We start from the raw sequence: 22,663 nt of genomic DNA, 5'->3' as shown, positions 1-22,663 counted from the left end.
AGGATTTACCAGATCAGTTAGTGGAAATGCTTGGGCCAGAGGCTCACAAGGAGAAGCCTATTCTCATCAGCCCAGCCATCCCCGGTAATGGAAGTCGAATGTACTTATTATTTTTGAATGCCTAGTCTTTAGTGTTTGGTCAACAATCATGGACTTTTATGAGCAATTGTTTGGATAAGAGATTTGGAAAGAATAAATTACTTTCTTAAACAAAATTACTGAACCCAGAATAAGGGCTTTAATACTACCCAGGCAAACGGGAAGCCATTGGAGATGGCTTAGCCCTAAAAGACTCCTTTGACTGTGAATTGCTCAATAGGCTGGAGCAAGGTAGGGACAGAACACACATGCCTGGGTCACTCACTGTTCACAGGGAGCTTGTGCAGAAACTTGAGCATGGCTTCCAAGGGATGTATTGTAGGATTGGGAGTAGAGAGAGGCTGAACATATCAAGGCGAGGCATGTGGATTCTGCCACAGAGCTGAGGGAAGAGAGTGAAGACAAGGAGCAGGTGACAGACAAAGGGATGGGGGCGTGGAGTCAGCAATTGTCAACAAGGATGGGGCAGGTGAGGGATGGGGCTAACCTGTGGGGTTTGCGTCTCTTGACTCAGTTCCCGTGTGTGCGCGTGGTTTCGGTATTTTCCTCACACCATGCTATTACGCTTGTCCTCCTGAGACGTTTAAGACACCAGGAATGGATCATAGTCCTTATTCATTATAACTAAGCAGCTGAGGAATTTCTGAGGCTACTGAGTGAAAGAGGGACAGTGGATCTACTTCTACAACGAAGGGTGAATTTTTGTAGCTAATTGTAAAATTTTGTCTGGGGAGAAGGACGTCTGATTTATATCTGTGTGCATGTGTGTGCACACATGTGTGCAAGGCATGTATATGTATGTGTACATGTATGCATATATATACATGTATGTATATGCTCCTGAGTGTGCATATGTGAGTGGGCATTTGGAGGCTAGTGGTTAACATAGAATGACTTCTGGATTGCTTCCTTCCTTATTTACTTTTAATTTTAGTTAATTAAAGAATAGACATATGCTTATATGTTTGTGGGCAGGTGTGTTCCAGAAGAGAGCAGTGGATCTGCTGGAACTGGAGTTACAGGCAGACAATTGTGAGCTACCAGTTTCGGTGCTAGGAACTAAACCTGTGTCCTCTGAAAAAGCACCGAGCATCCTTTAGTGCTGAATTATCTCAGAAGAAGTTATTTTTTAAGAGTTCATTTCTGAAGAGAGAGAGAAGAAAAGCCAGCTTCTATCTTGCTATAAGATTGTTAGTGTCACCCATTGCACAACGCGGCCCATAAGCCACTTGGAATGGTTGGATAATGTCTTCCCCTGGGAAACATCTCAAATAATAAAGAAATGTAGGTTTCTTAAAACGTCTACTGTAAAGGGAGATTTGATAGAGTTTTAAAAGCTACGATTTAGTCTATTTGGGCTAAGTACTACATGTGTTCAACTCAACCGGAGATTAAATGTCACAGGAACTGGGACAGTCCTTATCTTTCCTCATCTGTTTTGAGTTTAGTGCACCCCCATGAACAAAGCCATGCTTGTGAAGGATATTAAGGTTTGTTTGGCCTCATCCTCCACCCCCCAGCACTCTGTGGCCCTTCTTGCAAGGCTCTGTTCCCTGGGCTGATTGACACATAAACAGAAGACAGATGGTGCAGAGATGACTCTGATGATAATTCGTTTTACAGCTAGTTATGAAGAGACTTTGATTATAGTATGTTTAAGTGATTACAATACTGTGGGCTGTGCTAGGCTTGCTGGGAAGGAACAAATGGAAAACAAGTTATGTGTTGTTTGTGCCCAACAAATGATGCATGGTAGTGCGATGATTTTAATTCCTAATGCCAAACTAAGGCTGAAGGAGTTTGAAATATGTCGTGCCATAAGGTAAGTCAGCTAAACACAGGCCACATAAGAAGATAACTAACTACACAACTCTGAGGCACAAATATTTTGTTTTGGGGAGTTAAATGCTATTATGTGAAAGAAACCAGTGTTTTACATGGAGGCAGTCTGTACAGCGAATTAAGACGTTGTGTGGCTTGGTTTTAGTTTACACAAATCATAATTGTCATTCAGCAAGCTGACTGAGTCAAGAAGGTTGAAGCTGGAATCACAGGGCTTGAGCATTCCACAGCATACATCCTGTTGTTCTTCGAGTATTGATTAAAAGAGACCCCAACAGAGTGTCTCGGCCCAAACTAGAATTGTGTGACTAGGGGGGCTCTTTGAATGATCCAGTTTGCTTACAGCTTAACAGGTCACACCACTGTTTTTGGCTTCTCCACAGGATAATTGATCGCTTAGATGGAGTTCGCTTATTGTGGTCTCTGCTCAAAAACCCACACCCAGATGTGAAGGCCAGTGCAGCGTGGGCGCTCTGTCCCTGCATTGAAAATGCGAAGGTAGATGAAATAGAACTGGTCTGTTCTGGAACTTCTAAACATTTGTGTCGTGTCAGCACAGGGTACTCATTTATTCGGACTCACTCTTGGTCAGATTGATCTGGTAGAAAAAGATGACTAAATATTTATAGTAAATGACTTTTAGTAACGCTTTCTTTTGGTTGTTCAAAAATATCACATGAAAGTAGATAACATGAAAAAGGTGATCACAAAGTAGCTTTGTTCTTTTCCTTTAGGAGATGAGAAAATGACTACATTACATTTTCTGTTGCTTATGAGAAGGACAAAATGGGAGACCTTGGCTGTTTTCCCAGGGTTATAGCAGTAGCCACAGCAAGGTGTCCTTGAAAAGGTGACATAATATTAAAGTCAGGGTCAAAAAATTTATTTGTTGAAAAACATTTATTAGTTACTTTAGTTTGCATTTGTACATTTTGTTTTTTTCAAAGATCTCTTTGAGCCTGCTTTTCTTTTTGTGGCATTGAAATGGAACCTGGGTCTCATATGTGCTCCAAAATATGCTTTGGTAGAGTCCTACTCAGCTTCCAGGGCGACCTCAGCTTACAGGCAGATCCTCCTTACCCCCACAGCCCCCTGATTGAGTCGCTCTGATTTAGGGACTTGCCTGCAAACCCGGCCCGCTTCTCTTATCTTTACTGCACATCTCCCAATTTCTCTTAAAAGACCATTGCCACTGAATGTTTTAATTTATTATTAAAGAATTAATTTCTATAAAACTTTAGTGTGACCTAAATCATCATCCTAAATATGAAAAAGGGGAGTTGTGAGGGTTACTAGGTTTTGCTGCTATAAAATGATTATTGAACCATATTTTTACCACAGCACAAATGAATGAAAAAAAAACTGGTAAAGATCTCAAGCATTCACCTAGAGGAAAATGGGCAACTGATTAATAATTAATATTGTATTATACAACACAGTAATACAAAAGAAATGTATCTAATGTGTTTGGCAGTGTTGCAATATCTTGTAAAATGTATTAAAACAAGAGGCAAGCTGCAGTAAATGTATAATATGATTTCTATTAAAATGCAAACAAAAAAATTTTTTTATTAACTTGAGTATTTCTCATATACATTTCGAGTGTTATTCCCTTACCCGGTTTCCAGGCAAACATCCCCCTCCCCCTCCACTTCTTTATGGGTGTTCCCCTCCCCATCCTCTCCCCATTGCCGCCCTCCCCCCAACAATCTAGTTCACTGGGGGTTCAGTCTTAGCAGGACCCAGGGCTTCCCCTTCCACTGGTGCTCTTACTAGGATATTCACTGCTACCTATGAGGTCAGAGTCCAGGGTCAGTCCATGTATAGTCTTTAGGTAGTGGCTTAGTCCCTGGAAGCTCTGGTTGCTTGGCATTGTTGTACATATGGGGTCTCGAGCCCCTTCAAGCTCTTCCAGTTCTTTCTCTGATTACTTCAACGGGGGTCCTATTCTCAGTTCAGTGGTTTGCTGCTGGCATTCGCCTCTGTGTTTGCTGTATTCTGGCTGTGTCTCTCAGGAGCGATCTACATCCGGCTCCTGTCAGCCTGCACTTCTTTGCTTCATCCATCTTGTCTAATTGGGTGGCTGTATATGTATGGGCCACATGTGGGGCAGGCTCTGAATGGGTGTTCCTTCAGTCTCTGTTTTAATCTTTGCCTCTCTATTCCCTGCCAAGGGTATTCTTGTTCCCCTTTTAAAGAAGGAGTGAAGCATTCACATTTTGATCATCCGTCTTGAGTTTCATTTGTTCTAGGCATCTAGGGTAATTCAAGCATTTGGGCTAATAGCCACTTATCAATGAGTGCATACCATGTGTGTTTTTCTGTGATTGGGTTACCTCACTCAGGATGATATTTTCCAGTTCCAACCATTTGCCTACGAATTTCATAAAGTCATTGTTTTTGATAGCTGAGTAATATTCCATTGTGTAGATGTACCACATTTTCTGTATCCATTCCTCTGTGGAAGGGCATCTGGGTTCTTTCCAGCTTCTGGCTATTATAAATAAGGCTGCGATGAAAATAGTGGAGCACGTGTCTTTTTTATATGTTGGGGCATCTTGTGGGTATATGCCCAAGAGAGGTATAGCTGGATCCTCAGGCAGTTCAATGTCCAATTTTCTGAGGAACCTCCAGACTGATTTCCAGAATGGTTGTACCAGTCTGCAATCCCACCAAAATTGGAGGAGTGTTCCTCTTTCTCCGCATCCTTGCCAGCATCTGCTGTCACCTGAGTTTTTGATCTTAGCCATTCTCACTGGTGTGAGGTGAAATCTCAGGGTTGTTTTGATTTGCATTTCCCTTATGACTAAAGATGTTGAACATTTCCTTAGGTGTTTCTCAGCCATTCGGCATTCCTCAGCTGTGAATTCTTTGTTTAGCTCTGAACCCCATTTTTTAATAGGGTTATTTGTCTCCCTGCGGTCTAACGTCTTGAGTTCTTTGTATATTTTGGATATAAGGCCTCTATCTCTTGTAGTATTGGTAAAGATCTTTTCCCAATCTGTTGGTTGCCATTTTGTCCTAACCACAGTGTCCTTGCCTTACAGAAGCTTTGCAGTTTTATGAGATCCCATTTGTCGATTCTTGATCTTAGAGAATAAGCCATTGGTGTTTTGTTCAGGAAATTTTTTCCAGTGCCCATGTGTTCGAGATGCTGCCCTAGTTTTTCTTCTATTAGTTTGAGTGTATCTGGTTTGATGTGGAGGTCCTTGATCCACTTGGACTTAAGCTTTGTACAGGGTGATAAGCATGGATCGATCTGCATTCTTCTACATGTTGACCTCCAGTTGAACCAGCACCATTTGCTGAAAATGCTATCTTTTTTCCATTTGATGGTTTTGGCTCTTTGTCAAAAATCAAGTGCCCATTGGTGTGTGGGTTCATTTCTGGGTCTTCAATTCTGTTCCATTGGTCTATCTGTCTGTCTCTGTACCAATACCATGCAGTTTTTATCATTATTGCTCTGTAATACTGCTTGAGTTCAGGGATAGTTATTCCCCCTGAAGTCCTTTTATTGTTGAGGATAGCTTTAGCTATCCTGGGTTTTTTGTTATTCCAGATGAATTTGCAAATTGTTCTGTCTAACTCTTTGAAGAATTGGAGTGGTATTTTGATGGGGATTGCATTGAATCTGTAGATCGCTTTTGGTAAAATGGCCATTTTTACTATATTAATCCTGCCAATCCATGAGCATGGGAGATCTTTCCATCTTCTGAGGTCTTCTTCAATTTCTTTCTTCAGAGTCTTGAAGTTCTTATTGTACAAATCTTTTACTTGCTTGGTTAAAGTCACACCGAGGTACTTTATATTATTTGGGTCTATTATGAAGGGTGTCGTTTCCCTAATTTCTTTCTCGGCTTGTTTCTCTTTTGTGTAGAGGAAGGCTACTGATTTATTTGAGTTAATTTTATATCCAGCCACTTTGCTGAAGTTGTTTATCAGCTTTAGTAGTTCTCTGGTGGAACTTTTGGGATCACTTAAATATACTATCATATCATCTGCAAATAGTGATATTTTGACTTCTTCTTTTCCGATCTGTATCCCCTTGACCTCCTTTTGTTGTCTGATTGCTCTGGCTAGAACTTCAAGAACTATATTGAATAAGTAGGGAGAGAGTGGGCAACCTTGTCTAGTCCCTGATTTTAGTGGGATTGCTTCAAGTTTCTCTCCATTTAGTTTAATGTTAGAAACTGGTTTGCTGTATATGGCTTTTACTATGTTTAGGTATGGGCCTTGAATTCCTATTCTTTCCAGGACTTTTATCATGAAGGGGTGTTGAATTTTGTCAAATGCTTTCTCAGCATCTAATGAAATGATCATGTGGTTTTGTTCTTTCAGTTTGTTTATATAATGGATCACGTTGATGGTTTTCCGTATATTAAACCATCCCTGCATGCCTGGGATGAAGCCTACTTGATCATGGTGGATGATTGTTTTGATGTGCTCTTGGATTCGGTTTGCCAGAATTTTATTGAGTATTTTTGTGTCGATATTCATAAGGGAAATTGGTCTGAAGTTCTCTTTCTTTGTTGTGTCTTTGTGTGGTTTAGGTATAAGAGTAATTGTGGCTTCATAGAAGGAATTCGGTAGTGCTCCATCTGTTTCAATTTTGTGGAATAGTTTGGATAATATTGGTATGAGGTCTTCTATGAAGGTCTGATAGAATTCTGTACTAAGCCTGTCTGTACCTGGGCTCTTTTTGGTTGGGAGACCTTTAATGACTGCTTCTATTTCCTTAGGAGTTATGGGGTTGTTTAACTGGTTTATCTGTTCCTGATTTAACTTTGGTACCGGGTATCTGTCTAGGAAATTGTCCATTTCATGCAGATTTTCAAGTTTTGTTGAATATAGGCTTTTATAGTAAGATCTGATGATTTTTTAAATTTCCTCTGAATCTGTAGTTATGTCTCCCTTTTCGTTTCTGATATTGTTAATTTGGACACACACTCTGTGTCCTCTCATTAATCTGGCTAAGGGTTTATCTATCTTGTTGATTTTCTCAAAGAACCAACTTTTGGTTCTGTTGATTCTTTCTATGGTCCTTTTTGTTTCTACTTGGTTGATTTCAGCTCTGAGTTTGATTATTTGCTGCCTTCTACTCCTCCTGGCTGTATTTGCTTCTTTTTGTTCTAGAGCTTTTAGGTGTGCTGTCAAGCTGCTGACACATGCTCTTTCCTGTTTCTTTCTGCAGGCACTCAGTGCTATGAGTTTTCCTCTTAGCACAGCTTTCATTGTGTCCCATAAGTTTGGGTATGTTGTACCTTCATTTTCATTAAATTCTAAAAAGTCTTTAATTTCTTTCTTTATTTCTTCCTTGACCAGATTATCATTGAGTAGAGCATTGTTCAATTTCTACGTATATGTGGGCATTCTTCCCTTATTGTTATTGAAGACCAGTTTTAGGCCGTGGTGGTCTGATAGCACGCATGGGATTATTTCTATCTTTCTGTACCTGTTGAGGCCCGTTTTTTGACCAATTATATGGTCAATTTTGGAGAAAGTACCATGAGGAACTGAGAAGAATGTATATCCTTTTGCTTTAGGATAGAATGTTCTATAAATATCTGTTAAGTCCATTTGGCTCATGACTTCTCTTAGTCTGTCTACGTCTCTGTTTAATTTCTGTTTCCATGATCTGTCCATTGATGAGAGTGGGGTGTTGAAATCTCCTACTATTATAGTGTGAGGTGCAATGTGTGTTTTGAACTTTTGTAAGGTTTCTTTTACGTATGTAGGTGCCCTTGTATTTGGGGCATAGATATTTAGGATTGAGAGTTCATCTTGGTGGATTTTTCCTTTGATGAATATGAAGTGTCCTTCCTTATCTTTTTTGATGACTTTTAGTTGAAAATTGATTTTATTTGATATTAGAATGGCTACTCCAGCTTGCTTCTTCCGACCATTTGCTTGGCAAGTTGTTTTCCAGCCTTTCACTCTGAGGTAGTGTCTGTCTTTGTCTCTGAGGTGTGTTTCCTGTAGGCAGCAGAATTCAGGGTCCTCGTTGCGTATCCAGTTTGTTAATCTATGTCTTTTTATTGGGGAGTTGAGGCCATTGATGTTGAGAGATATTAAGGAATAGTGATTATTGCTTCCTGTTATATTCATATTTGGATATGAGGTTATGTTTGTGTGCTTTCATTCTCTTTGTTTTGTTGCCAAGACGATTAGTTTCTTGCTTCTTCTAGGGTATAGCTTGCCTCCTTATGTTGGGCTTTACCATTTATTATCCTTTGTAGAAAGATATTGTGTAAATTTGGTTTTGTCATGGAATATCTTGGTTTCTCCGTCTATGTTAATTGAGAGTTTTGCAGGATACAGTAACCTGGGCTGGCATTTGTGTTCTCTTAGGGTCTGTATGACATCTGTCCAGGATCTTCTGGCTTTCATAGTTTCTGGCGAAAAGTCTGGTGTGATTCTGATAGGTCTACCTTTATATGTTACTTGACCTTTTTCCCTTACTGCTTTCAATATTCTTTCTTTATTTTGTGCGGCAAACAAAAATTTAATGTAAACTTTAAATATTACTTAGAGAGCAAGAATGGAGCCTATTGGTTAAAAATTAACCAATTATCCTATATGCTTGTAGGATAATTCTTATTAGTTCCTCCGGTTATCATTCCGGCCCTTCATTCATAAATATTCATAATATGAAAACAATTAGCCAAATGTTTAAGACATTTTATGGTATTAAAATACAAACCAAGATTAGCATGACAAACTTTAGAGGACAGAGAAATAATGAATGTAAGGTGCAAATATACATTTAAAAATTTAAAACCTCAATATCCTTGAAAAGATCTAATGATGAACACTAAGTCTAAATACATTGTTACAAGAAAAATTCTGATACCTGTACACAGACCTAAGCATTCTATGTCCAGATATTAAATAAATGATACAAAAATAATCACACCTTAGGCTTAATGCAAACTTAAGTGTTCTTTGAAAAGTCAGTTGTGTTGGATGATGTTTTGCTGGAGCAAACACATGAAGGAACTTTTTTTTGAAGTGAACACATGTGAAAGGCTAAGGCAGACTCATGAAGGAATGTTTCCCTGAGGCAAACACAGGTGAAAAGATGTTCTGCTAAAACCAGCACATGAAAGGACATGCAATAAAGGTTTCTTTGCTAATGATACACACACATATTGGTTTACACTGTGTAGTTGAGCACCATTTGTTGGGACTCCATATAGGGCACCAAAAAAACTACTGGTGGTAAGTTGTGGCTTTTTTGCCACTTCCTAAATCATTGGCAGAGTGAGGTCAGCTGAGACAGACTCACATGGAGTTTTGTCAAGTCAGACGTGCATGCTAAGACAAGACCCATGGTGAGACAAGAATTGTGGAGGACATGTTGTTTGGAGGATTATACACAGGACTCAATGGACAGTGGAGGAGGCTGAGCTGGGCTTGCTGCTCCAGCTAGCTATGTAATGCTTGTTGGTCTTGTGTCTTAGCTGCTCTTTGCTTTACTGAGAGAAGTGCAGCCAAGAGTTTCTTCTGGTGTCCCTCCTGGTACCCTCTGTTGGCTTATGTCGAGGCCCAGGCCTGGCTGTGATTAGTTCTTTGAAATGTTTTGTGTAGTATGTACTTTGATTCTATTCACACCTCCTTCAACTTCTCCCAGATCAACCCCCTTCCATGCACACACCTAACTTTGTGCCTTCTTTTTTTTTTTTTTTTCAAAAAACCATCAAGTCCAAGTTGTGCTTCCCATGTTGTCCTGGATGTGTGGACTTCCACTAGAGCAGGGTTGACCTACAAGGGCACACACCCTTGAATAAAATTTACTCTTCCTCCCCAAGCAGCTATCAGCTGTCAACAGCTCCTCTTGTGATTGTGTGACTTTATGCCTATCGCCCTTTCTGTGGTGGAATTGTGTATGGCCCAAATTTGCATGCTATCACAACTGCTGTGAGTTCAATGTGTAACTACTCTTCTGTGTCCAGAGAACAAGATTGTCTTGTACTCAGCCTCTGCTTCTGCCTCCCACAGTCTTTCTGTCTCCTCTCCCACAATGATTCCTTATCCTTGGAAGGAGAAGGTAGAATATAGATGTTCTATTTATAGCTGAACATTCCCTAATTTTTTGTTCTCTGTGTCTTGAGCAGCTGTGATCTTGGCATTCATCACCATGTACTGAAGAAGGAAGCTTCTTTGGTGGGAGTAGACACTTGAATGTATTCTTATACACGGGTATATAAGTCATTAGGAGATGGTTTGCTACTGTGTACATTTGGCAGAATAACAGTTGTAAATTTTCCCATAAGGTCTATGATCAGTCAAGCTAGTTTCTTGGCCCTGATAAGAGTGGCAGGTATATTTGCTCAAGTTGTGGTACAAACTTCAAATCCAACCAGAAAGTGGTTAGTTACCCAATCCCATTTGTATCATTATTGCACCAGTGTCTTGCAGGGCCGTTCATCAATGTAGCTCTTAAGATTTCACAGCTAAGTTAAATTGATGATTTCTTTTCTCTTCTGTGGCATGCATCACAACTTTCAGCAGTATAAGAGCTAGTTAGTAGGAATGAAGCTTCCAGATTATAGGCAGCTCAACTTAATCACCTTCTGACTTGAGTCTGAGGTGTCTTCACCCATTACATGTGGTCTTACCATCATGCTCTGGAGCTTAACTATGAATGTCACCAGTAGCCTGTAATGTTTGGGGTCTCTGGGACCTCACTGGCCAAGATTTAAAAGAGATAACCCATCCTAGGATTGGGCATTTAGCCTATGGTATCTAGTAGGAGCGTTGTCACCCTGTTACAGAGGAACTCCATTTAAACTTTTTATAGTGTGTTTATATATGTATTTCAGAAACTTCTACAGTAAAAAGTTTCTGTATATGTATATTTATGTATGTGTCAGAAACTTCTACAGTAGGTTTTTGAGCTTTTAATGTGAGTTATGCCTCCCATACCCACCCTAATTTAACTCTTCCTGTTTCATTAATTTTCTTCAAGTATTATACAACTGCATTTTATTTTGCTTCCCTTGAAATCCCCTCCATGACCTTCTGGTCTCCATCTGTACCCTGGAGTTAACCCTGTGGCACGGCCCCATACTCAAATTCCACTCTGAGAGAGCTGGTCTCCCAGGAGTGCTGACACACCTAAGATCACAGGAGGCTCACAGGAGGGACAGGCTCCAGAGAGACAGCAAGACCAGTTAACACCAGAGATAAACAGATGGTAAGAGGCAAGCACGAGAACCTAAGCAACAGAAACCAAGGCCACTTGCCATCATCAGAACCCAGTTCTCCCACCACAGCAAGTCCTGGATACCCCAACACACCTGAAAAGCAAGATTTAGATTTAAAATCACATCTCATGATGATGATAGAAGACTTTAGAAAGGACATAAATAACTCACTTAAAGAAATACAGACAAACCCAGGAAGGCCATGGAGATTTCGAGCTGTGCTTTTGCTTTCCAACCCCAGGCTCCGTGTGCGGCACTTAGCCCCTGGCTCTGGCCATGGCTACACTGAGGGTCCATCCCGAAGCCCAAGCCAAGGTGGATGTGTTTCATGAAGACCTGTGTAGTAAGACAGAGAACCTGCTTGGGAGCTATTTTCCCAAGAAGATCTCAGAGTTGGATGCCTTCTTAAAGGAGCCAGCTCTTAACAAAGCCAGCCTGAGCAATCCGAAGGCTCCATTGGACATCCCAGTCCCTGATCCAGTCAAGGAGAAAGAGAAGGAAGAGTGGAAGAAGCAACAGGAGAAGGAAGAGAAGGACGAAAAGAGGAAAGGGAACGAAGACAACAAATGTCCTCCCTGTGGCCCAGTGAAGTGCAATGAGAAGATTGTGGTCCTCCTGCAATGCCTAAAACCTGAGATCAAGGATGTCATTGAGCAACTCAATCTGGTTACTACCTGGTTGCAGCTACAGATACCTCGGATAGAGGATGGGAATAATTTTGGTGTGGCTGTCCAGGAAAAGGTGTTTGAGCTGATGACCAGCCTTCATACTGAGCTGGAAGGCTTCCAGATCTCTAAGTACTTCTCCGAGAGGGGTGACACCATGGCCAAAGCAGCCAAGCAGCCCCACATGGGTGATTATCGGCAGCTGGAAAACGAGCTGGACGAGGCGGAGTACCAGGAGACCCGTATGATGGTCATGGAGATCCATAACGCTTATCCTGAAGAACTTTGAGAAGCTCAAGAAGCCCCATGGAGAGACAAAGGGGATGATCTATTGAGCCCTCCTCACTCATTCTATGATGGGTATAGCAGAAACCTTCCTGCTCTTGACTAGGAACTGTAGACTGTACCCAGTCTTCCTGCTGGTGTTTCCTCCCTCGCTCTGTCTCCCAAACATAATAAATACAGAGTTGCCCACCAAAAAAAAAAAAAAAAAGAAAGAAAGAAAGAAAGAAAGAAAGAAAGAAAGAAAGAAAGAAAGAAATACAGGAGAACACAGGTAAATAGGTAGAAGCCCTTAAAGAGGAATCACAAAATTCCCTTAAAGAATTACAGGAAAACACAACCAAACAGGTGAAGTAATTGAACAAAACCATTCAGCATCTAAAAATGGAAATGGAAACAATAAAGAAATCAACAAAGAGAGACAACCCTGGAGATAGAAAACCTAGGAAAGAGATCAGAAGTCATAGACACAAGCATCACCAACAAAATACAAGAGCTAGAAGAGAGAATCTCTGTGCTAAAACCATCTGGCCCTGGGCATTTTTTTTTCTTTCTGGTTGGGAGACTTTCAGTGACTTATTTTATTTCCTTAGGGGTTATAGGATTATTTAAATTGTTTACCTGATCTTGATTTAACTTTGGTAAGTGGTATCTATCAAAAATATCAGTCACTTTGTTTAGATTCTCCAATTGTGTGAAGTACAGGCTCTTGAAATTAGACCTAATGATTTTTTTTATTTCCTCAGTGCCTGTTGTGATGGCTCCCTATTCATTTCTGATTTTGTTGATTTGGATACTGTCTCTCTGTCATTTTGTTACTTTAGCTAAGGGTTTGTCTATGCTGTTGACTTTTCTCAAAGGACCAGACCTTTGTTTCATCAATTCTTTGTATTGTTTTCTTTGTTTCTAATTGATTGATTTCAGCCTTCAGTTTGATTTTTTTTTCCATCCTAGGTGTGTTTGCTTCTTTTTGCTTTAGAGCTTTCTGGTTTGCTGTTAAGTTGCTAGAATGAGAGCTAATTTCTTTACGAAAGCACTTAGTGCTATGAACTTTCCTCTTAGCACTGCTTTAATTGTGTCCCATATGTTTGGGTATGTTGTGCCTTCATTTTCATTGAATTCTAGAAAGTCTTTGATTATTTTTTCTTTATTTCCTCTTTGAGTCAGTGGTCATTGAGAAATTGTTCAGTTTCATGAATTTGTAGACTTTCTGTTGTTTCTGTTGTTGAAGTCCAGCTTTACTCCATGGTGGTCTGATAAGATATAAGAGGATATTTTGATTTTCTTGTATCTTTTAGGCTTGCTTTGTGACCAAGTATATAATAGAAGGTCCCCTGAGAAGAAGATATATTCTTTTGTGTTTAGGTAAAATCTATAGACAACTGTTAGGTCTATTTGATTCATAACCTCCATTAGGTTCATTATTTCTCCATTTGGTTTCTGCTTGATGACATGTCCATTGGTGAGAGTTGTATGTTGAAGTCTCCCACTATCAATATGTGGGTTTTGATGTATGATTTAAGCTTTAGTAATGTTTATTTTATGAATGTGAGTATCCTTGCATTTTGGGCATACATGTTCAGACTTGAGATGTCATCTTGGTGAATTTTTTACTTTGATGCATATGAAGTGACCTCCATCTCTTTTGATGATTTTTTTTATTGAAAGCCTATTTTATTAGATATTAAAATGGGTACTCCAGATTGTTTCTTGGGGAAATTGTGGTTGAGATACAGTATGTAAGGAAAAAAAGAAAATGAAATTAGCTTGTAGGCAACCTTGTGGTTCACTTTCTTGATTACAGACTGACTTGGAAGTGTCTAGCCCACTGTGTACTTGAGAAGGTAGACGCGGAATATATACAAAAGCAAGTTGTGCAAGCCAAAAGCAATAAGCCAGCAAATAACATTCTTCCATGACTTCAGTTTCAGTTTCCTGCTTCTAGGTTCTTGCTTTGTGTTCATTCCATGACTCAAGTGTGACCTGAGAATTGTAAGAAGAAAAAATAAAATTCTTTCCTCCTAAGTTGTTTTTCATTATGACGTTTGATCACAGGAATAGAAATGCAATAGCCATACTTCTCAAACTATTTCACAAAATAGGAAGAAAGAACACTACCTAATTCTTTCTATGAAACCACAGTTATACTGATACTTAAACCACAGAAAGACCCAACAAAGAAATAGAATGTTAGACCAATTTCCCTTATGAACATTAATGCAAAAATACTCAATAAAATTCTCACAAACCAAATCCAAGAACACATTAAAAATGATCATTCACCTTGATGATGAGGGGATGAGGGGCTTCTTCAATGATGAGAGGGGATGGTTCAATGGATGGAAATTCATCAACGTACTCCAGTATATAAACAAACTCAAATAAAGAAAACACACATGACCATCTTATTAGATACTGAAAAAGCCTTTGACAAAATACAACACTCCTTCATGTTAAAAGTCTTGGAAAGATCTAGAATTCAAGGAACACACCTAAACATAACAAAAGCAATATCCTGGATATTTTGGGTTAGGAGTTTTTTGTTTTCTATTTTCTTTGACCCTTGGGTCCCAGTTAAGCCTGGTATTGAAGCAGGGGTTTGGGGTCTCACCTGTGACCCTGGGTGTGTCAGAACTCTTGTGAGTCAAGCTGTCTTTTAGTGTGGACAGAGTGTTTGGGAAGCTGGTGGAGCACAGGATCTGCTTCTGGGCATCAGTGTGAGCCAGGAGGAACGTGTGTCCCCGGCTGAACCATTGATTGTGTTCTTACATTGTTCTTTAGCCATATGGTTGTATCTGATGATGGCTGAACGTTCTTGATGTCAGAAGTACTCCTTGGGGAGGCAGCGAGCACTTGATAATGGATCTTAGGGAACAGGATGCTCCTGCTCACCTGTTCTGGCTGTACCCCAGGTGGACCCAACTGGTTGGGGATTATTACTGGAAAGTTCTAAGCTGGATGTTCCTGGGGGCCCTACAGGCTTCCTTCTGAAAGCAGGGAGAGTTGTGGGCCAGACTTTGGCAGTCTCAGTAGTTAATTCTTGACCAGTGAATTATCCAGTGTTGTGTAGATTTTTATGGTACCAATGGTATGACAATATTTTATATAGATAGCATTTCCTCATCATGGTTTTATTATATGTACATTGTGTTCTATTTCTCTTGGACTTCATTTCCAAATCTTTGTAGTTATCTTCTCCAGGGATTAAGAGAAACATTCATCTTCATAGTCGTGTTTTTTGTGAAACCATTCTGTCCTGAATATTTGGGTGGTCTTTGGTGCTATCAACCTAAAGTGAACTCCAGTCAAATTGTAAACATTACCCAGTCCACTTCCCTTTACTCCAAACCTCATTTAGACCAATTCTCCTTAGAGATCAATTCTCCTCAGCCAATTTCTCTCAAATATTGCCTGCTCTCTGCTCATTCCACATCACCACCAACTTAGTATGCTAATTTGGAACCCCAGGTTTTTCTTACTTGTTTGAAGGAAAGAGATCTGTGAAGGGAGATCTCTTTCTGGCCCCTTCTCTCACTGACACGTATACTCTCTTCCTGTGTCACTTGTTGCTTAGGTAGCATGGGCTTTTGAAGAGTCTTAAGTGAGCATGGATAAATTTGAAAATGCACGAGTGTGTGACTAATGAAGCTATTGCAAGAGCCTAGATGGACATAATTAGAATTTAACCTAATAGAGCAGCAGCGTGCCTTGGAAGGAGGAATAACTGAGAAATGTAGTCAGACCTGGAATCTGAGGAGGAAGATGTGAGGAGGCAGTCAGCAAAGATAGAAAAACGTATTATGGTTTGCTCATCCTTGACAACTGGCCCATGTGGTAAGCTTCACTAAACACAATAGGAATGTAATTTGGGGGGGAGACGATGGTGAGCTTGCTTTTGTGCAGGGGGAAATGACCAGGAGTTAATATATAAATTTGGGTATTTGTCGAAGTGTGTGTGTGTGTGTGTGTGTGTGTGTGTGTGTGTGTGTGTGTGAGAGAGAGAGAGAGAGAGAGAGAGAGAGGGGTAGGGGGAGAGAGGGGGGGGAGAGAGAGAGAGAGGTGGGGGGAGAGAGAGAGAGGTGGGGGGGAGAGAGAGAGAGAGAGAGGTAGGGGGGAGAGAGAGAGAGAGAGAGTCATCAACATATGAAAGGGAAGCAGGGTTGGTAACAGTGAGAGGGAGTAGACTAAAGGAAAGTGCCAGCCACAGTGCCAAGGCAAGAAAGGAAGTCTGTGGACTGTTTGCCTGCCTAGGAAAGGGGATTACAAGAAAGCCCAGGAAAGACCAAACCAAGAAAAGGGATTATTCAACAGTCATTGGCCCAAAGACGGCAATTATTCAATGCTTTGAGGACTGAAAAGAGGATATTAAATGGGAGATACTTATGGTCACTGATCATCACCAGTTCCATTGGGACTTTAACCCAGGTTAAAGGTGAGCAATTAATTGAGAGAAGGAAATAGAGGGAAAATTAATAGTTCTTTCTAGAAACTTTGTGATAAGGAAACTACATGAAATACAGAAGCTAATTCAGATTTATGTGACAGTTCATTGTGGCAGAGGTATTTGTGTGTATCTGTTTATCAAGTTATCTATCATCTATCTGTATTCGTTACCCCTTTGACTATTATCTATGTATCCAGCCATCTGTCTGTTAAATTAGTCATCCATCTATCATTTGTCTTCTGTAATATAGAGAGATAGAGTAACCTCCAAGATGGGAAGAGGTGGATATTGCTACGGCTTAGTCTTATAAACACATTGATTAAGCAGTATAAAAATTTGGAGGTGGGGGTTCCATTCAAAAGAGCAGTTCTAGTGCGTGAAAATCTTGAAGGCAGTCCAGTGGACTCAAAGGCAAGACTTTTCTGTGAGGATTATCAAGAAAGTTGCATCCTTACTCATCCGGGAAGCAAACACATGGCCTTTCTATGTGTGCTTCTCTACCAATCATACATCTGGTTTTGATTCCTAATCAGAAGTGAGAGGGTTACCAACAGAATGTACACTAATGCCCTGATGTGAATTTAAAAACTTGAAGTTAGACTTCTCTAGTACATTATCCACTTAGCTTTCAATAAGAACTTGGCTTTTGTGATTGGGTTATAGAAAGGACATTTATAGAATTTGAATGAACTAAACTGATAGTTAAAATATTAATGCTATATATCATATATATTTGATTAAATTTGTGATAAAACATTTTAGATTCAAAATTAGATGCAGAAAATAAACATTTTTAAAATGTATTGAGAGATATCTGAGGGAAAGTTTTAAAGCTGTTGGTCTAGCATAGGAGAACTGGGCTGGCCTGGCCCTTGAAGTGGGTGGAAGAAAGTAGCCTGAGTTGCAGGGGTCTGGGCTTTTCGAGGGTTCCCTTTTCCAAGGTGAGCAGGTGAATATTGTATTGGTCTTCCTCTTTACATCTTTTGACCACTCAGTTTATTCTCCCAAGGCTAAAGAATATTCATGAGTAGGGCTCAAAAGATGTCAGGGAGGCAAGCAAAAAGAACTCACATTCATATTTTTAAAATATATCACATTACTATGTCTACAGAACTCAGTTCAGACATAATCTAAGAAAGCTCTAGCTAGTGAACCTGCTTGGAATGTGGAGAATAGATGTTCAGATACGACAACCAATAAATGCAGGCCCCATGGAGCACTTGGGTGTGGCTAATATAATTTTTCAAAGTCAAGAACTATCGCTCTTGTCCAGGCTGGCCTCTGACCCCTGGTACTCCTCTTATCTTACCCTCTTGAGTACTGGGATGACAGGTGTGGGCCTCCGGGTTACTGATATACCATTCATTTTCTCTGCTCAGTGGTGTCTTAGCACATAGCTATCTGTCATTTATGTGATCATGTTTCTAGTGTTTAAAAACAAAATGAGCTGAAATGAAACAATTTCACTGGCATCTTCAGAGTGTTCTTTCATGTAGAAAAGAAGGTAAAACTGCCTATGCTTCACTAGCAGAAATTTGAGTGTAGGTCCCTAGGAATGTATCCTGCAGTTGGCATGATATTGACTGTGTCTAAACGCAGTATATCTCTGACTCAACTGCCTTTGAGTCATCTGAAGCAATGTGGACCGAGATTCAGGTAATTATAAACATGCATGTGTGTCTTCTGTTCCATTATTTCACCAGCCAAAACTTTTCCCATGTGATTATACCCAGTTTCACACTTTTAGCCAGTTTTGTACACTGTTTTATGGTGTTTAGATAAGTTGAATTTTCTTGCTGCTGAGATCATAAACCCTGAGGGACAGGCAGGGAACTTTGCTTGAGTGTCCCAGGGCTTCTTGTTTTCAGTAAAATAAGGAAACTGGAAGAAGCCTGGCATATGCTTCCCGCTTCCTCTCCACTCCCTACCTAGGTTTGCTCCTGGCTCCACTGTCTAAAAGGGAAGACTTTTCTCCTTTATTTATTCGGTAAGAAACCCTGGTCTCAGTTTTCACACGTGATGCTTTCATAAGCAACTTCAGATTTACTAACCTCGAGTCACAGGTCATGAAACCATTGTGCAATTAGTAACTTTACTGTTCGGATTCAGGGCTATGACAGTTAAGACTGCAGAAGCCAGAAATGTTGTCATGGATCAGAACTGGGGGAGGGGCTGAAAGCACCTATGTCTAGGGACTGTCCCCACCCCCCTGCCCACCCACCCTTCCCACTCCCAGCTTCAATGTCATGAAACCTAAGGACAATATAGCTGTTCAAAACAGGTGTTGCCTACTTTTGTGTTGCTAACACATATTCATGAGAATAAGCAGTCAACTGATTGCTTAAGAAAGTCAGTTGTTAAATTTGCTTCAAGTGAATGTTTTACATCTCATTAGAAAATCCTTATCCGTGAGGTCGCCAGGCAGCAGAACCCCAGAATCAAAGACTTCAGTAACGAATAATGAGGCAAGGATTTGCAGATCACGATGGCGGTACACTTTGCACTGTAACTATTTGATAATTAAGCACGTAAGCAAGTGGGCCGGATTGTTAAAGGTAACAGTGAAAACTACTGACCATTTCAGCAGCACACAAGGGCTGTGCAAAGCTAAACCTTCTTCACTTAGAAAGGCAAAATTTCGATCAATTTTAATAACTTAGAGAAATGGTACACTAGGTGAAGCATATCTTTCTGACCAATGATTTGCTACTCATTGTTCACGTGATTAAGAATCCAGAGCATGAGGTGGCAGTCTGTCTGAATATGAATGAATGTTTAGTTCAGGGGATTAGCTACTCAGCGTTCAACCTTTGAAGGTCACCTGGTTGCAGAAACACTCACCGTACACTCTCTTAGAGAGTCGTATTTAAAATCTTACTGTTTACAATCTCCACACAAGGATTTGAAAAGAAAAATTTCAATTATGATAAATATAGAAAAACTCCACAGAGATCCTGATCCTAAGGTTTGACCTCTGAGCGACACTGTTTAGTCCTTCTGGTAAACCTGACTGTGGGGCTAATTTTAATGTCTACAATTCTGGAAATGCAAGTAGGGAGCCATTGCTTTCTAAATGCAAGATCAAACACATCTTGGGAGGAATCCAGCAGCTGAGCGGGTCTTCAGCGTTCTGAAGTAGTGACATAAAGACAGTGACAGCCGAACCTGGCAGGTCGCATGCATGCAATCCTTAGTTGCTAAGGAAAATGCCCTGCAGCTGCTGCTCTGTGCACCAAGTGCAGTTTGCTACTGAGAAGTAGCCAGCGTCTCCGAGGGCTGCAAGCAGTGTCTTCATTCACAATCCCTTAACGCCTTTGGGCAGCATTTATAAGATCGGTATTTCTCCCTAAACAGTTGCATTTTCAATATTTCTTTTGACAAATGTCACTAGGCCAGTGGTTCTCAACCTTACTAATGCTGTGACCCTTTAAAACAATTCCTCATGTTATGGTGACCCCCTCCCCACCGTAAAGTTATTTCTGCTGCTACTTCATAACTGTAATTTTGCTACTGTCATGAACCATAACGTAAATATCTGTGTTTTCTGATGGTCTTAGGTGACCCACGTGAAAAGGTTGTTTGACGCCCGCACCAAGAAGTCAAGAACCACTGCAGTATACAATATTAAAGCGGCTCTCTTAATTCAGCCTTTTCTGTTTATGAGTTTTAAAAGTTTCACTTAGAGAAAAGGAAAGTTTAAATATAATCACTTTTTATAAGAAGCACTATAGTTCACAAAAGTGTGAAATATATAATTCATATTAATTTGTAATAGCTAAATCTGTGTGCATTAAATAGGAAACAGATATGTTTATTTCAGAATAAGTCATATAGAAACCGGTTACAGAATTAGGAAGAAAACGGAAAGTTTTCCAGATCAGTAATGTGTCCATGAGATCATTTGGTCTCATGGCCTCCTCGAGCCTAATTTTGCTACTTGTTGAGAAGATGCTGTTTGAATATTGATCTTGTGGGTAGAGAGGGGGAAACTCGAGTCACGTAAGGATCGGCGCCAACTGAGAAGTCAGTGAGAGCCTGTTGATTACAACTTCCCCAAGGAGACGTTAATTTTTCTATGGCTGGAAGACATGCTTGGGCAATTTTAGCCAGGAATGCCGAGCCCAAAGTGCAGACAGAGCCAGGTTCCTGACCACAGGTGTGACAGAGCACAGCTGACCAAACAGTTTAGGAATGTGACATCATTTTGTTTAACTTCAGATAACCAACGAGCCATGGCCACTCAGGGAGCCAGGGAGAACCTGAAAAAGGCTTGCGGAGGGTTTAGTCTCCTACTGAGTCCACCAATCCCTATGCATGCCTAGGAGCTTTGATATGGCCAAACTTGGCCACGGAATGCACAGCTAACAAGAACCAGCCTCATTAAGACCAGCCAGGCCTCTGTGGAGCACACTGTGTGCTTCTGTTGTCCCACATGTTTGGGGCTCTGGTGCCACATTAGCTTACTAACTGCTTCTAAGTACACTCCTCTTCTGACCCCAGCTTCCAAAACTCTTTAAAGATGAAAGTGTCAAGCCATATTTTTCCATATTTGTTTTCTTTCCTCCTCTTTTATGTAACAGATTTTCAGATGAGGGCATGACAGCAAATGCTAAGTATAGGTGCTAAAAAGCCCATAAAGCAATATTAATATGCATTACAAGCTATGCATCTGAAAAGACCATCTTCAGAGCACATCTGGAAGAGCCACTTGCTGTGAAGCTTGCCTGTGCTTTGACCTGGATTTCCAGCATCCAGCGTATGCACCTCTTGCTTTGCAGCTATGATGTGGCTTTGGAGCCTAGCAAGGAATGGGATGGCCACAACAGAAAAATCAAGAACACACACCCTATTCCTATTGGGTACTGTAATAGAAATTATGCAAAGTTGTGTGTCCACCATTTCTCACTTACAGAACCCCTCGTCCTTTAATTTTAAAAGCATATTTGGTGACTCTTTATTAAGTTAACCATCATGTCTGTAACATTGGTCTTATCATCCTTTCCAACCTGATTTTTTAACCCAAGTTAAACACCCAAGACCTCACACTGTCCTTGTTACCACCAGAAACTGTAGATGTCAAGTTGCCACAGACATCTGACTGGGACCCCATACCCTGGCTTGAACTTTGACCTCAGCAAGGGGCCTTGCTCTCTGGTCATTGTCCTCTTGGTTTCCATTCATTTCCCTTTTTGAGCACATTAGATTCTATGACCTGTTATGGCCCTCGCTCCATTTTGAATGCCTACAGGCCCTACATGCTGTTGATCCTCTTCCTGCCCATTGCCCCTGCCTGGAAAAATCTCAGCCCTGTGGACACTCCTCCATGTTGCATGTTGCTAGAGGGTTACACTCAGGTTCACCAGTCTGAAATGGATGGATGTAGCTCTAAGTGTAAGAAATATGCTCACATGAGCTTATTCCTACTGCACTCTGGACTTCTCCAGCCTCTCAAAAGTACCACCTTCCCTTCCCTGATGCAGTATTCTGTTATAGAGTTTATAGAGAACATGTTATCCATGAGTGGGACTACCTTAATTTTAATATCTGTAAACTTTCTATATTTCAATCATTTCTAATAAGAAAAAGTTATTCTCATCTTTGTGTCCTTATGTATTCTCCAAATTTGCACAAAAGAGAAGATCATGACTGTTAACATTATTTTACTATTCTTGACCTCGCACTCAATTTTTATGCATGCTACTCCTGAGTGACATCCCAGCCTGTAGGCCATTATTTCATTTATTGTTTGTTTATTTACTCATTTACTTAATTTTGTGTGTATGGTTTGTGTGTTGTGTATGGGCGTAGTGTATGCAGTGGTTGTACATGGGTGCATTTACCTTAGATGCTTTTCTCTATTACCTGCAGCCTTATTCTCTTCGATGTCTCAAGAACTTGGGTGTCTCTCACAGAACTTGAGGCTCACTAGGATGGCGGGGCAGAAAAATCTCAGAATTCGCCTGTTTGTGTCCCCAGTGCAGGCATATGTAGCATATGTGGATTCAGGAGACTCAGACTAAGTTCTCATACTTGCAGTGTCTGAGGGTTTTTATTGCTGTGACGAGACACCGTGATAAAGGCAACTCTTATAAAGAACAACATTTAACTGGGGCTGCTTTACAGTT

The 22,663-nt window shown here is 40.5% G+C and overlaps 1 protein-coding gene and 1 pseudogene across 4 annotated transcripts in view; both read left to right on the top strand.

The window, feature by feature from the left end:
• Positions 1-22,663, top strand: part of Odad2 (outer dynein arm docking complex subunit 2) — a 193,809-nt gene that overhangs the window by 99,427 nt on the left and 71,719 nt on the right. For all 3 annotated transcript variants that reach the window (NM_001427763.1, XM_087590734.1, XM_087590735.1), the window contains 1 exon segment: positions 2,325-2,439. In NM_001427763.1, the coding sequence (NP_001414692.1) occupies positions 2,325-2,439 (115 nt within the window).
• Psme1l1 (proteasome activator subunit 1 like 1) lies at positions 11,387-12,147 on the top strand (annotated as a pseudogene). The gene has a single exon (XR_015641740.1). The product of XR_015641740.1 is annotated as a proteasome activator subunit 1 like 1 (transcript).

The sequence above is a fragment of the Rattus norvegicus genome, chromosome 17, assembly GCF_021556685.1.
Source record: "Rattus norvegicus strain SHRSP/BbbUtx chromosome 17, alternate assembly SHRSP_T2T, whole genome shotgun sequence".
NCBI lineage: Eukaryota > Metazoa > Chordata > Mammalia > Rodentia > Muridae > Rattus > Rattus norvegicus.
This window is presented reverse-complemented; position numbering and strand designations above follow the sequence as displayed.